Source organism: Carcharhinus amblyrhynchos, chromosome 35 (assembly GCF_965287045.1).
Source record: "Carcharhinus amblyrhynchos chromosome 35, sCarAmb.v2.hapA, whole genome shotgun sequence".
NCBI lineage: Eukaryota > Metazoa > Chordata > Chondrichthyes > Carcharhiniformes > Carcharhinidae > Carcharhinus > Carcharhinus amblyrhynchos.
In genome coordinates, this window is record NC_137358.1 from 424392 (window position 1) to 438161 (window position 13770).

The window sequence follows — 13770 nt, forward strand, 5'->3', positions numbered from 1 at the left end:
GATGAGGGGGACAAGATTTAACTTAGATATCAGAGGGACATATATTACACAGAGGGTGGTGGGGGCCTGGAATGCACTGCCAAGCAGGGTGGTGGAGGCGGACACACTGGGATCATTTAAGACTTATCTGGATAGTCACATGAGCAGACTGGGAATGGAGGGATACAGAAGAATGGTCTAGTTGGACCAATGGGCGGTGCAGGCTTGGAGGGTCGAAAGGCCTGTTTCCTGTGCTGTATTGTTCTTTGACTCCATTAGCTTCACCCAAAAGACATAGGAAGTAAAACGAGCACCAAATAGTTAGGCTCAAGGTGGCAACGTGGCTTAACTAAATTTAATTTCTTTTTTACACAGCAGGACTACAAATGAAAATGATACAGATTCCAAATAAAAACTTAGCTTTAGCACCAACTAAATAGATCCAAGAGGTGAACCTTGGAGTAGTAGCACCTCCACACACTAAAAGGACTGAAAGGTAGGTATAATATTATCATAAAATTTAAGTAACAGATGGACTTGACACCCTGGAGTGTCAGAAATAACATTATCCAAAAACCATAACACAGTAAGTATAGTCTGAAATAACAAAAATATATAATTTCATTTTAAAATGTATAATCCATCTTTTTTTTGCAAAGACCTTTTTTACTTTGTTGCAAAAATCAAATTTGGTCATGATATTCATGATAGGTCAGCCAGTACTGTGAAAATGGCGGCACAATGGTGCAGTGGTTAGCACTCTGCCTCAGAGCACCAGAGACGCAGGTTCAATTGCGACTTGGGTGACTGTCTGTGTGGAGTTTGCACATTCTCCCTGTGTCTGCGTGGGTTTCCTCTGGATTCTCTGGTTTCTTCCCCCACTTCAAAGATGCGCTGGTACGGTCGAATTGGCCATGCTAAATTGCCCCTTAGTGTCAGGGGGATTAGCAGGATGGGGCCTCGCTGTGATTGTTGTCGGTGCAGGCTAAATGGGCCAAATGGCCTCCTTCTGCACTGTAGGGCTTCTATGATTTCTATAATTCTATGAAAATACACCAGAAAACCCCAACGCAGAGTTAAAAACATCCTGATAAAACTCTGGCTTTGTGAGCTTTCCAAACTCTGACGTCTATTACTATATCCAACTTACACTGTCAAATCTTCACATGTGAGATGATATTGTAATCTGTTTATTTCTTCTCTCAATCCCTGTGTTGGAAAAAAGGCAAGAACATGAATTTAACACCACATGCACATAATAATTGTGAACTAAGAGTTGACAAGAAAGTCATCAGGCACAGAATACCATAAAGATAAGTTTCAGTTACCATGTATTTTTTTAATTGATCCATGAGACGTCGGCCTTGCTTTATTGCCCGTCTCTAATTACAGTTGAGGAGCTGGTGGTGCAATGCCTTTGTGACCCACTGACATCCCTGGTGTAGGTACATCCACAATGCTCAAGTTCAAGAATTTTGAACCAGCGACAGTGCAGAAAGAGTATAACACTTCCAAGTCAGGATGGAGCGCAGCTTGGAGTGGAATTTCCAGGTAGTGATGTTTCCATGCATCTGCTGTTCTTGTCCTTTCAGACAATAGTAGTCATGAGTTTAGAAGCTGCTGTCTAAGGAGCCTTGGTGAATTGCTACAACGTAGATTGTATACAATGCTGTCACTGTGCGTCAGTAGTGGCAGGCACAAATGTCTGCGGATGGGGTGCTAATCAAGCAGGCTGCATTATCCTGGATGGTGTCAAGCTTCTTCTGTGTTGTTGGAGAGCTGCACTCATTCAGGCAAATGGACACTATTCCATTACACTCTTCATCTGTGCCTTGCAGATAGTGGACAGGCTTTTGGGAGTCAGACTGTGAGTTACTTGCTAGTGCTCCAAAATGCTGACCAGATCTTGCAGCCACAGTATTTATATTTTGGTCAATGATAACCCCCAGTGTGTTGGTAGTGGAGATTCAACAATAGTAGTGCCAATGAATGTCAAAGGGCAATAGTTACACTCTCCCTCGCTGAAAATGATCATTGCTGACACTTGTGTGGTCCAAATGTTATTGGCTATTTTTCGGCCCAAGCATCGATACTATCCAGATCTTGCTGCGTTTGAACATGGACCACTTTAGTATCCGAGAAGTTGAAACTGGTGCTGAACGTTATGCAATCCTTTACTTCTGACCTTATGATGGAAGGAAAGTAACTGATGAAGCAGTTGAAAACGGTTGGGCTTAGGATTCTACCCTGAGGAACTCCTGCAATAATATCTATGCAACAAAAAGCAGGGTAAATCCAACCTGGCTAATTACTACCCAATAAGTTTATCCTCAATCATCAGTAAAGTGATGGTAGAGTTCATCAACAGTGCTAACAAATGGCACTTGCTTAGAAATAACTGCTCACTGACATTCACTTTGGGTTCTACCAGGGTCACTCAGATTGGGATCTCATTACATCCTTGGTCCAAACACGAATAAAAGAGCTGAAGTCCAGGGTCGAGGTGAGGGTGGCTGCCCTTGATATCAAGGCAGAATTTGACTGAGTATGACATCAAGGATCCCAAGGAAAACTAGTGTCAATGCTTTTTGGGGGCAAACTGCCCACTGGTTGAAATCATAGCTGGAACAAAGGAAGATCGTTCTGGGTTTGGAGGTCATTCATCTTAGTTCTAGGACACCATTCCAGGAATTCCTGAGTAATATCGTAGGCCAAACCACCTTAAGAGTCATAGAGTATTACATCACAAAGAGGCACTTCGGCCCATCGTGCTGTGCCAGCCACCAAGTACCTATCTATTCTAATTGCATTTTCCAGCATTCATTGCCTGATGTGATAACCCCTACCAGTCCTATGGGAATCACTGACTGTGGAGCTTGTTGAGTATATGTTCCCTTAGTAACAGGCAGTGGCCTGCCCAACTGGAATTCATTACCTGAGCCTTTTGTACCTGCTGAACTCTAGTCTCAAAGGGAGACTGGTGTGGGTACACCATGGTAATGGTTTTACTTTGCATTCTGCAACAAACTATGTTCCTTCCCAGCTGAGCTTCCAGATTCAATACACTGGCGAAGAGGAACAAGAAAAATTTCAGACAGCCTTGCCTTTCAAAGAACCCATGTAAGACAGTGGCAGGGAGATACTGAAAATGCCACTGTTTGGAAAACTGGGAACTTACATGGAGGATTGGCCCCAGTACACTGACAGAGTAAGATATTTCTACCTGGCAAACGGGACAAAAAGTCATCCTCCTGACCACTTTTGGGGCCCCAATTTTCAACATCATATAAAGTTTGACCTATGCTTTTGACAAATTGGTAACTATGGTATTGGACCACTACATCCCTAAACCGTCCGTTATATTACAATGCTTAAGGTTTAACATAGCAACTAGACTCCCGGGGGAATCAGTCACTGAATTTTTGGCAAGACAATGTAAATTGTTGGAACACAGAATACAGGTCAGCAATTCCGGAAATGTTAAGGTATTGTTTGTTATGTGGAATTAATGATATTGCAAACCAAAGGAAGCTACTGACTGAACCAACTCTAGAACTCAAGAAAGCCATAATATGGCTCTTTCCTGCAAAAATGTGGAATAACGGGCCCAAGAGCTTCAGGCATCCATAGACTGTACCATCGTCAGCCTTGGGCACCCCCCCATATTGCAGAACCAAACCCCAGCGGATAATGCTCAAACTTCCCATTTACTGGCACGAAAGGCCAATTGGAGTCTGAGGCCACAAGATTCCAGAGCCAGATGGGCTACAATACAGTTTAAAAAGAAACAGCACATTCGTGTCGCACTTGCAGTCCCAGACAAGGCTACTGAAACAGGCAAAACACGTACTGCCCAGGCTGAAGGTTGAAGCCACCTCAGGACAGGGCTTTACAGATAAACCTGCCTGAGAATAAGAAATTCATGTAGCTTAATTGTATTGTTGCACCCAAACTGGCTCTAATCAAACCTAAACTCCAGGTAAATGGCCACTCTCTGGACATGGAAGTAGACACAGAGACTGCTATATCTGCTGTTGGGGAACAAACCTTTAGGTTCTCTTGCCTTTAAGCCTGCAGAACACCAAGGCTGAATTGGCCACATATACTGGGGAGTGCTTACATATCGTTGGAACCACTGAAACCACAATTACACACGGGCAACCGACAGTCTGATTCCCCCTATCAGTGGTGCAAGGGTTAGGCCCAGTATTTGGGTAGGAACTGGCGACAAAATTTGCCTGGACTGGGTACTAGCAAATTATACGCAATCATTGGGAAATATCCCAAATTGTTCCAAGAATGCCTCAGGAAGATTTGAAATGCTGGGGCCAAGATCTACATGGACAATGTAGCCCAACCTAAATACTTCAAGGCATGACCGGCCTCTATGTCTGATTGGCCAAAGTACAGGCCAATTTGGAGTGTCTAGAGGGCGCCAGTACAATTTGCTGAATGAGCCGCACCAGTAGTCCCAGATTTAAAACCTGGCATTTCGATCCATCTCTGAGGGAATTTTAAGTTTATAGTCAGCAGAGATTCCCCACTAAGATAGGTACCCTATGCCATGCATAGAAGACTTGTATGGCTGGAGGTCACATATTTTCCAAGTTAGGCATGACAACCTATAAGTGGAGCTTGAGGTGTCATCCAGGAAGTATGTAACCATAGATACTTACAAAGGACTGTATGAACGTCCTTCAAGTGGCGCCCAGAGTGGCAGTCTATCTGGCTAATGTTTTAATCTCAGGAGCTCCTGCAAAGGAACATTTGAAGAATTTGGGGGAGGTCTTCTGGCTCTTTTTGACACGAGCATCCAATTAAAAAAGGAAAAATGTGTGTTCTAGGTCAGCGAGGTAAAGTGCAAAGAACAAATAACAAAGAAAATTACAGCACAGGAACAGGCCCTTCAGCCTCCAGTACCCAAACAGGTGCCAGAGTGTGTGACTACGGGATTCTCACAGTAACTTCACTGCAGTGTTAATGAAAGCCTGTTTGTGACTAAGGAACGTGATTACCCTGAACCCTGGTTAACACTTCCGAAAGCCTCGCCCCTACCAACAGTCTGCCAACAGACTCCCCCAATCAACTTCTGAAAGTTTGGGTCTAATACTCTCAAAATTGGCCTTGCCCCAATTTAGAATTTACCAGCAGGGAGTTTCAAATCTTCACGAGTACAAACGGAGCAAGGCACATCTGCACAGCACACTACTATCCGTCCTCAAATGGCCTGGCTAAGTGGACGGTCCAGGCATTCAAAGATGGCATCAAAAACAAACCACAGGTTCTCTAGAAATGAAGCTCACACATTTCATTTTTAACTGTAGGACAACGCTGCTATAGGACTATGCTAGGAATAGCCCTAGTGAAGCAATTGGTCGGCCAATGCCACTGGAGTAGGCTTAGCCTGACATTCCCAAATTTGGCCAACAACGTTAAGTTAAAAGGAGAAGCCCAGAAAAGGGGCCATGATATTCAGATACTGGAAAGAGACTTCAAATCAGGACATACAGTCCACATGATGAACTTCAGCAATGATGCTCCATGGATTCCGGGAGTTATTCGAGTGAACAGGGCTGGTATCTTACAAGGTAAAAACCAGGTAGAAGATCTTAAAGATCACCTTTGTCATAAGGAACCTCCGCAGAAGCAACCATCTCTACAGATGTGCCACCATTGGCGTCCTTCACACCAGCCTCTGGATGGGAAATTCCGCCCTCTAAAAACGCGAAGAGACAGTCATCTGGTTAATGAAGATTCTGTCTCGAACGTGGAGACAGAGGCGGCAGACATCCAGTCAGAGGTCACCACCGAGAATGAGCTCCCTGCAGTGGTTCCTCAACACGAGGAGGCATTCACCTATCCATTACATGCCCCTGACCAGAGCCTACAAGCTATGGAGATGAGGCCGTGGGCAAGGAGACAAAGCAGGCCCCATCAACATGTCAGCAAGGAGGAATCCTCAGACTTGGGGGTGGGGGAGGGGTGTGATAACCCCACATGGTCCATGGGGAATCACTGAATGATCTCCCTGTGGACCTTCTTGAATATGAGTTGGCCTGGTAACAGTTAGTGGCCTGTCCAGCTGGAACTCATTACCTGAGTTTTTTTATAAGGCTCTGTGGTGCCAGGCAGGTCTAGTGTGTGTACACCACGATAATGGTTTTACTTTGCATTCTGTAATAAACCATATTCCTTTCTCATCAGTTCCCTGAGTCAGTACAGGTGCATACTAAACTTGAAATGAGTCCAGTTTAATCCACTTAGATGAAATCCAACGCTCAGATAAAATATGAAAAATGTATGTTGTCTTCCTGATCTTGATGGATTAGCAGTGAACATAAGAAATAGGAGCAGGAGTAGGCCATCTAGCCCCTCGAGCTTGCCCCGCCATTCAATAAGATCATGGCTGACCTGAAGTGGATCAGTTCCACTTACCCGCCTGCTCCCCATAACCCTTAATTCCCTTATCGATCAGAATCTACCTACCCATGACTTAAATATATTCAACGAGGTAGCCTCCACCACTTCAATGGGCAGGGAATTCCAGAGATTCACCACCCTCAGAGGAGAAGTTCCTCCTCAACTCTGTTCTAAACTGACTCCCCCTTATTTTGAGGCTGTGCCCTCTAGTTCTGGTTTCCTTTTTAAGTAGAAAGAATTTCTCTACCTCTACCCTATGTAGCCCCTTCATTATCTTATATGTCTCTATAACATTACCCCTTCAGCCTTCTAAACTCCAATGAGTACAGGCCCAATCTACTCAAATCTCTCTTCATAAGCTAACCCCCTCATCTCCGGTATCAGCCTGGTGAATCTTCTCTGTACTTCCTCCAAGACTAATATATCCTTTCGCAAATAAGGGGACCAAAATTGCACATAGTACTCTAGTTGCGGCCTCACCAGTGCCTTGTACAGTTGCAGCAAGACCTCCCTGCTTTTATATTCTATCCCCCTTGCTATAAAGGCCAACATTCCATTTGCCTTCTTGATCAGCTGCTGCACCTGCAGACTGGGTTTTTGTGATTCATGCACAAGGACCCCCAGGTCCCTCTGCACAGTAGCATGCTGTAATTTTTCACCATTTAAATAATATTTCATTTTACTATTATTTCTTCCAAAGTTGATAACGTCACATTTGCCAACGTTATACTCCATCTGCCAGATCCTCACCCACTCACAGCCTATCCAAATCTCTCTTCAGACTTTCCACATCCTCCACGCAATTCGCTTTCTCACTCATCTTCGTGTCATCAGCAAACTTTGTTACCCTACACTCAGTCCCCTCCTCCAGATCGTCAGGAGCTCCTGCAAACTTTGTCTCTTCTTTGGACACAGGTGAGGTCCCAGAGGACTGGAGGATAGCAAACGTGGTACCTTTGTTTAAAAAGGGTAGGAGGGATAACCCTAGTAACTATAGGCCAGTGAGTTTGACATCAGTGGTAGGCAAGTTGATGGAGAGGATTCTTAGGGATAGGATGTATGGGCATTTAGAGCGTTGCGATCTGATTAGGGATACACAGCATGGCTTTGTTAAGGGGAAGTCTTGCCTTACGAATCTGGTAGAATTTTTTGAGGAGGTGACAAAAACGGTTGACAAAGGACGAGCCGTTGATGTCGTCTATATGGATTTCAATAAGGCATTTGACAAAGTCCCTCATGGTAGGTTGGTAGAAAAGATTAAGGCTCATGGGATACAAGGCCAGGTATCTAGATGGGTGGAGAACTGGCTTGCTAAGAGGCAACGGAGAGTAGTAGTGGAAAGGTCCTTTTCTAGCTGGAGGTCTGTCACTAGTGGTGTGCCGCAGGGCTCAGTACTGGGACCTCTTCTTTTTGTAGTGTATACAAATGACTTGAAAGAGGGAGTAAGTGGTGTGATCAGCAAATTTGCTGATGATACCAAGATGGCTGGATTGGCGAGCAGTGAGGAGCAGTGTCTGGCAATACAACAGGATATAGATAGGCTGGTATATTGGACAGATATATGGCAAATGGAGTTTAATCCTGATAAATGTGAGGTGATGCATTTTGGCAGGAATAATGTAGGGGGAGTTATATGATAAAGGGTAAGCCTATAAATAGTATAGAAACACAGCGGGACCTGGGGGTGCAAGTGCACAAGTCTTTGAAGGTGGCAGTACAAGTGGAGAAGGTTGCGAAGAAAGCCTATGGTATGTTAACCTTTATAGGAAGGGGTATAGAGTATAAGAGCTGGAGTCTAATGTTGCAGTTGTATAGAACGTTGGTTAGGCCACATTTGGAGTACTGCATCCAGTTCTGGTCACCTTACTACCGTAAGGACGTGGAGACTCTGGAGAGAGTGCAGAGGAGGTTTACCAGGATGTTGCCTAGTATGAAAGGTCTGGGTTATGAGGAAAGATTGAGCAAATTGGGGCTGTTTTCCCTTGAAAGACGGCGACTGAGGGGGGATCTAACAGAGGTATATAAGATTATGAAGGGTATAGATAGAGTAAACAGTGGTAAGCTATTTCCTATGTTAGGGACACACAGTACGAGGGGCCACAGGCTTAGGGTGAGGGGGGAGAGGTATAACACGGATATTAGAGGGAGGTTTTTCCACACAGAGGGTAGTGGGGGTATGGAATGCTCTGCCAAGCAAGGTGGTGGAGGCAGTCACGCTGGATTTGTTTAAGAGTTACTTAGACAGGCACGAGTGGGTTGGAGATGGGAGGATTTAGGAGATTGTTTTAGATAAGGTTCATTAGCATTGGTACATCCCTGGTAATGTATAAGGATGAGGAATGATACTAATGTTTTTCTCTTTTAATTCACATGTTCTAAGTCGGTCCGTCTTGTTGTCCAACGAGGGGCACACATGCGATGGATTGTACTAGGACTGCTCTTGGATGTTCGAGAGTAGCCTAGGCTTCACGTCGTTGGTGTGCGCTTAAACCGGACCAGATGCTGGGCAACACAAGAGCTCAGTGACTATCAATGTTTGTTGTGCAGACACGTGGATTTGGGCCGGTGTCCGTGGGATTTTGCACATTCTCCCTGCGCTTGCGTGGGTTTTCTCCGGGTGCTCCAGTTTCCTCCCACACCCCAAAGATGTGCTATTAGGCTGACTGGAGGTAATAAATTGTCCCTAAATTAGTTTCCCTCAATGTGGAATGCCATAATCATAGATAAGGGTCATGGGTGGAGGGGGGACTGGTAATGTTAAAATGGCGGCATGGGCTCGTTGGGCCGAAGGGCCTGTTTCCCGGGCTGTTTTTGTTCTTTGTCTATGTCTATGGTAAATAGTTGAGGCCCAGCACCAATCCCTGCGGCACGCCGCTAGTCACCAACTGCCAACCAGAAAAGCACCCATTTATTCCAACTTTCTGCTTCCTATTAGATAGCCAATCCTCAATCCATGATAACACTTTACTCCCAACTCCATGTACCCTAATCTTCTGCAGCAACCTTTTGTGAAGGCATCTTACTGAATGCCTTCTGGAAATCTAAAAACACCACATCCACCGGTTCCCCTCTGTCAAACGCACTAGTCACATTTTCATAAAAATCCAGTAAATTCGTCAAACATGACTTTCCCTTCATGAATCCATGCTGCGTCTGCTTGATCGAACCATTCTTTTCCAGGTGTCCTGCTATTTCTTCTTTAATGATGGATTCCAGCATTTTCCCAACTATGGACATTAAGCTAACCGGCCTGTAATTACCCGCCTTTTGTCTACTTCCTTTTTTAAACAGCAGCGTAACAGAAGCTGTTTTCCAATCAGCCAGCACTTCCCCAGAATCCAGCGAATTTTGATAAATAACATTTATCATTTATTTAACATTTATTAAGTGCATTTTCAACGTTTTCAAACTTTATTTTAGATCATGAACACAAATTTGGTTTTTGACCTACACCAAGCTGATTAAAACATCGGTCACACTAAACATTTCTGAAGTGTTTCAGCAGCAAATATATTGGTGCTGATGTAAAAGAAACAATTTTATTTCAGCCTTTTGTCTGTTTCTTGGATTATTTTACCTTAATGATGTTATTGTATTCATCTACAGTTGATTTCAATTCCTCTGACTGGTTTATTTTCTGTAAAATAATAATAGACAACAGCCTCAGAAACACAATGCGATAAATTGTCAAAGAAGCTCTATTAGATCTTTTTTATTTTAAAACACATCAGAAGGTTTGAATTCTGTCCAAATTTAATTCTGGTCCTTAGTCTACACATTCATACATTGTTCTCTACTCCTTTTTCCCTCATTAATATGTCATGTTAGTATTTTATGCATCTTGCTTTAGAAATATTCCTACAAGCCTCCTGCAGATGCAGTTAACAGTCTTACAACTGAATTAATGGCATGCAACATAAATGGTAATTAATTACAGTTACAGACATCTATCCTTCGATCCAATATTCAGTTTTACAGATTCTTCTCAACATTTCTATTTCCTTACACCAGTAATTTACTTTAGGGAAAAAAAAAATCAACTTGCAACCAAAACATGGCAAAGTTAGCAAAACAATCACTCTGTGTGCTAGTCCATGCCAGCCAAGGATTCAAACCAAATTAGGCTTTGGGCTCCATTTAAATGCTCTAAGAAACCTAAGGTGCCTCAGCTCATGTGTTGTGTAGGGCAGGAAATTGACTAGTTCTCATTTGGAGGTCAGGTTTTGAGGAGATTGGGGAGAGGCAATTTGAGTGAGGAATTCAAATGCACTGGTGGCAGGCTGGAAATTATTTATGAGCTCAAGAGGAGCAAGCTTGTGGGTCCACAAAAATTAAAACTGCCCGTTTATTGGACCTTTTCACAAGAACACCATATTTTGGAGCTGGAGTCGGCCATTTGGCGTTTTGAACGTGCTCTGTCATTCAATAACATCATGGCTGATCTGATTGTAACCTTAATTCCACTTTCCTATATGCCGCCATAACACTTGATTCCCTTGTTGATCAAAAATCAGTACAACTCAGCCTCCACTGCTCTCTGGGAAAGAAAATACTGAAGTCATTCTGACAGAAAAAAAACCTCATCACAATCTTAATTGGGAACCCCTAACTTTTAAACTGTGACACCTAGCTCAAGATTCCCCTTCATGGGGAAGCATCCTCTCAACCACCGTCCTGGAGAGGCACGGTAGTACAGTGATTAGCACTGCTGCCTCATAGCACCAGGGGCCTGGGTTCGATTCCTGGCTTGGGTCACTGTCAGTGTGGAGTTTGCACATTCTCCCCGTATCTGCATGGGTTTTCTTCGTGTGCTCCGGTTTCCTCCCAGATTCTGAAAAACATGCATTGACCTGAACAGGCGCCAGTGGCGACTAGGGGAATTTCACAGTAACTTAATTGCAGTGTTAACGTAAGCCTTATTTGTGACTAATAAATAAACTTTAACTTCAGAAGTCCCCTCAAGGTCTTATTGTTTCAATAAGATCACCCATTATTCTTCTAAATTCCAACGGGTGTAGGCCCAATCTGCTCAATTATTCCTCATAAGATAATTGATTTGATTTACTATTCTCATGTATTAACATACAGCAAAAAATATTGTTTCTTCCATGCTATACAGGAAAAACACGCCGTTCATAGAGAAGGAAACAAGAGAGTTCAAAATGTAGTATTACAGTCATAGCTAGGGTGTAGAAAAAGATCAACTTAATGCAAAGTTAGTCCATTCAAAAGTCTGACAGCAGCAGGGAAGAAGCTGTTCTCGGGTCGTTTGGTACGTGACGTCAGACTTTTGTACCTTTTTCCCAAAGGAAGAAGGTGGGAGAGAGAATGTCTGGCGTGCATGAAGTCCTTAATTATGCTGGCTGCTTTGCCGAGGCAGCGGGAAGTGTAGACAGAGTCAATGGATGGGATGCTGGTTTGCATGATGGATTAGGCTACATTCACGACCTTTTGTAGTTCCTTGCGGTCTTGGGCAGGACAGGAGCCCATACCAAGCTGTGATACAACCAGAAAGAATGCCTTCTCTGATGCATCTGTAAATGCTGGTGAGAGTCGTAGCTGACATGCCAAATTTCCTCATTCCTTCATCCCATGAATCAGTCGAGTAAACCATCTCTATCCTGCTTCAAATGTAATTATATTCTAAATAATGAGACCAAAACCATATACAGTACTCCAGATGCAGGTCCTGTACAGCTGTAGCAACACTTCCCTACTTTTATATTGGAATTCCCCTGCAACAACATTCCATTTGCCCATCTAATCACCTGTACCAGCATACTAACTTTTTGTGATTCATGAGTGAGGTGAGGTGTGAGGTGTCAAATTAGTTGGAATCATACCTAGTACAAAGGAAGATGCCAGTTCATGTACCAATGTAACATATGCATTGCAGCACCTCACCAAGCCTCCTTTGATTTGATTTGTCAAATATATTGGTATACTGTGAACAATGTTGCTTTTTGAGTGCTATACAGACAAAGCATACCTTACAGAATATAATGTTACAGTCATAGCTGGGATGTAGTGAAAGATCAACTTAATATAAGGTAGGTCCATTCAAACGTCTGATGGCAGCAGGGAGATAGCAACAACTATCACCTAGAAGAATAAGGGCAGCAGATGCACCAAAACACCACCAGCTTCAAGTTCTACAAGCAACACACCATCCTGACTTGGGACCATCTCACCCATTCTTTTACTACTGCTGGGTCAGCATTCTGAAACCCCCTTCCTAACAGCACTGCAAGTGTACCTGTATCACTTGGCCTACAGAATTCAAGGAGGCAGAAGACCACCCTCTTGAAAGTAATTAAGAATGGACAATAAATACTGGCCAAGCCAGGTGATGCACATATCCTTTGAAAGAATTTTTTTTAAAACTTTTAAGGTGCTCCTTAAAATCTACCTCTTTAATGAAGCTTTAGTAACCCATCCTAATATCTCCTCTCTGTCTGATTTCGCTTCATAATGCTGCAGTTTTAGAATATTTTATTACATTAAAGGTGCTATGTAAATATAACTTATTATTGCTCCATATTGAACACAACAGCTTGCAAACAATGATGGACTCATGTAGAAATTACGTAGTACTTGCCTATTTTTTTCCTAAAGAATTTGGCTGTAGTCACAGCATTTTCATGAAATGTTCTTTTGCAATCAGTTCATGTTCTTGAGTTTCTAGACTGAGTCTCCTTTGAGACTCAAGTTGTGTCAGGGTTATTAATCTATGGCATTCTCTTCCCTAGAAAGTACTGCAGGGCTGGTTAATTTAATTTATCCAAGGCTAAGTTAAGGATCTAGTTCAATTCCGGCTTCCTCTGTGTGGAGTCTGCACATTCTCCCCATGTCTGTATGGGTTTCCCCCTGGTGCTCCAGTTTCCTCCCACAGTCCAAAGATGTGCAGGTTAGGTTGATTGGCCATGCTAAATTGCCCCTTGTGTCAGGGTGATGCAGGGTATATATGTGGGGTTACGGGGATAGGGCCTGGATGGAATTGCTGTCAGTGCAGGCTCGATGGGCCAGATAGCCTCCTTCTGCATTGTAGGGATTCTATGATTCTATTCTATGATCCCTCTATACCACAGCATTCTGCAGTCCCTCTCGATTTAAATAATACTTTATACTCCATCTGCCATAATTCTTCCCATTAACCTGACCTATCTAAATTTCTTTGTAGACTATTCACCTCTTCTTGAGGACTTTTCTACCTATCCTTGTGTCATCAGCAAATTTAGCTACCATATATTTGATCCCTTCATCCAAATCATTGGTACAGATTGTAAATGGAGCCCAAGTATTGATCCCTTTGGTACTCCAGCAGGTGCAGCAGGATAATCTAACAACTGTTCACTTATCCCTATTCTCTGC

The 13770-nt window shown here is 43.3% G+C and overlaps 1 protein-coding gene across 1 annotated transcript in view; it reads right to left on the minus strand.

Moving 5' to 3' along the window:
• LOC145361494 (protein KASH5-like) overlaps positions 1-13770 on the minus strand; it is a 100913-nt gene that overhangs the window by 21641 nt on the left and 65502 nt on the right. The window contains exons 12-13 of the mRNA XM_080217304.1: positions 9977-10036; positions 1130-1188 (exon numbers count right to left, since the gene is read on the minus strand). Coding sequence (XP_080073430.1) covers positions 1130-1188; positions 9977-10036 — 119 coding nt within the window. The remainder of the gene's footprint in view (positions 1-1129; positions 1189-9976; positions 10037-13770) is intronic.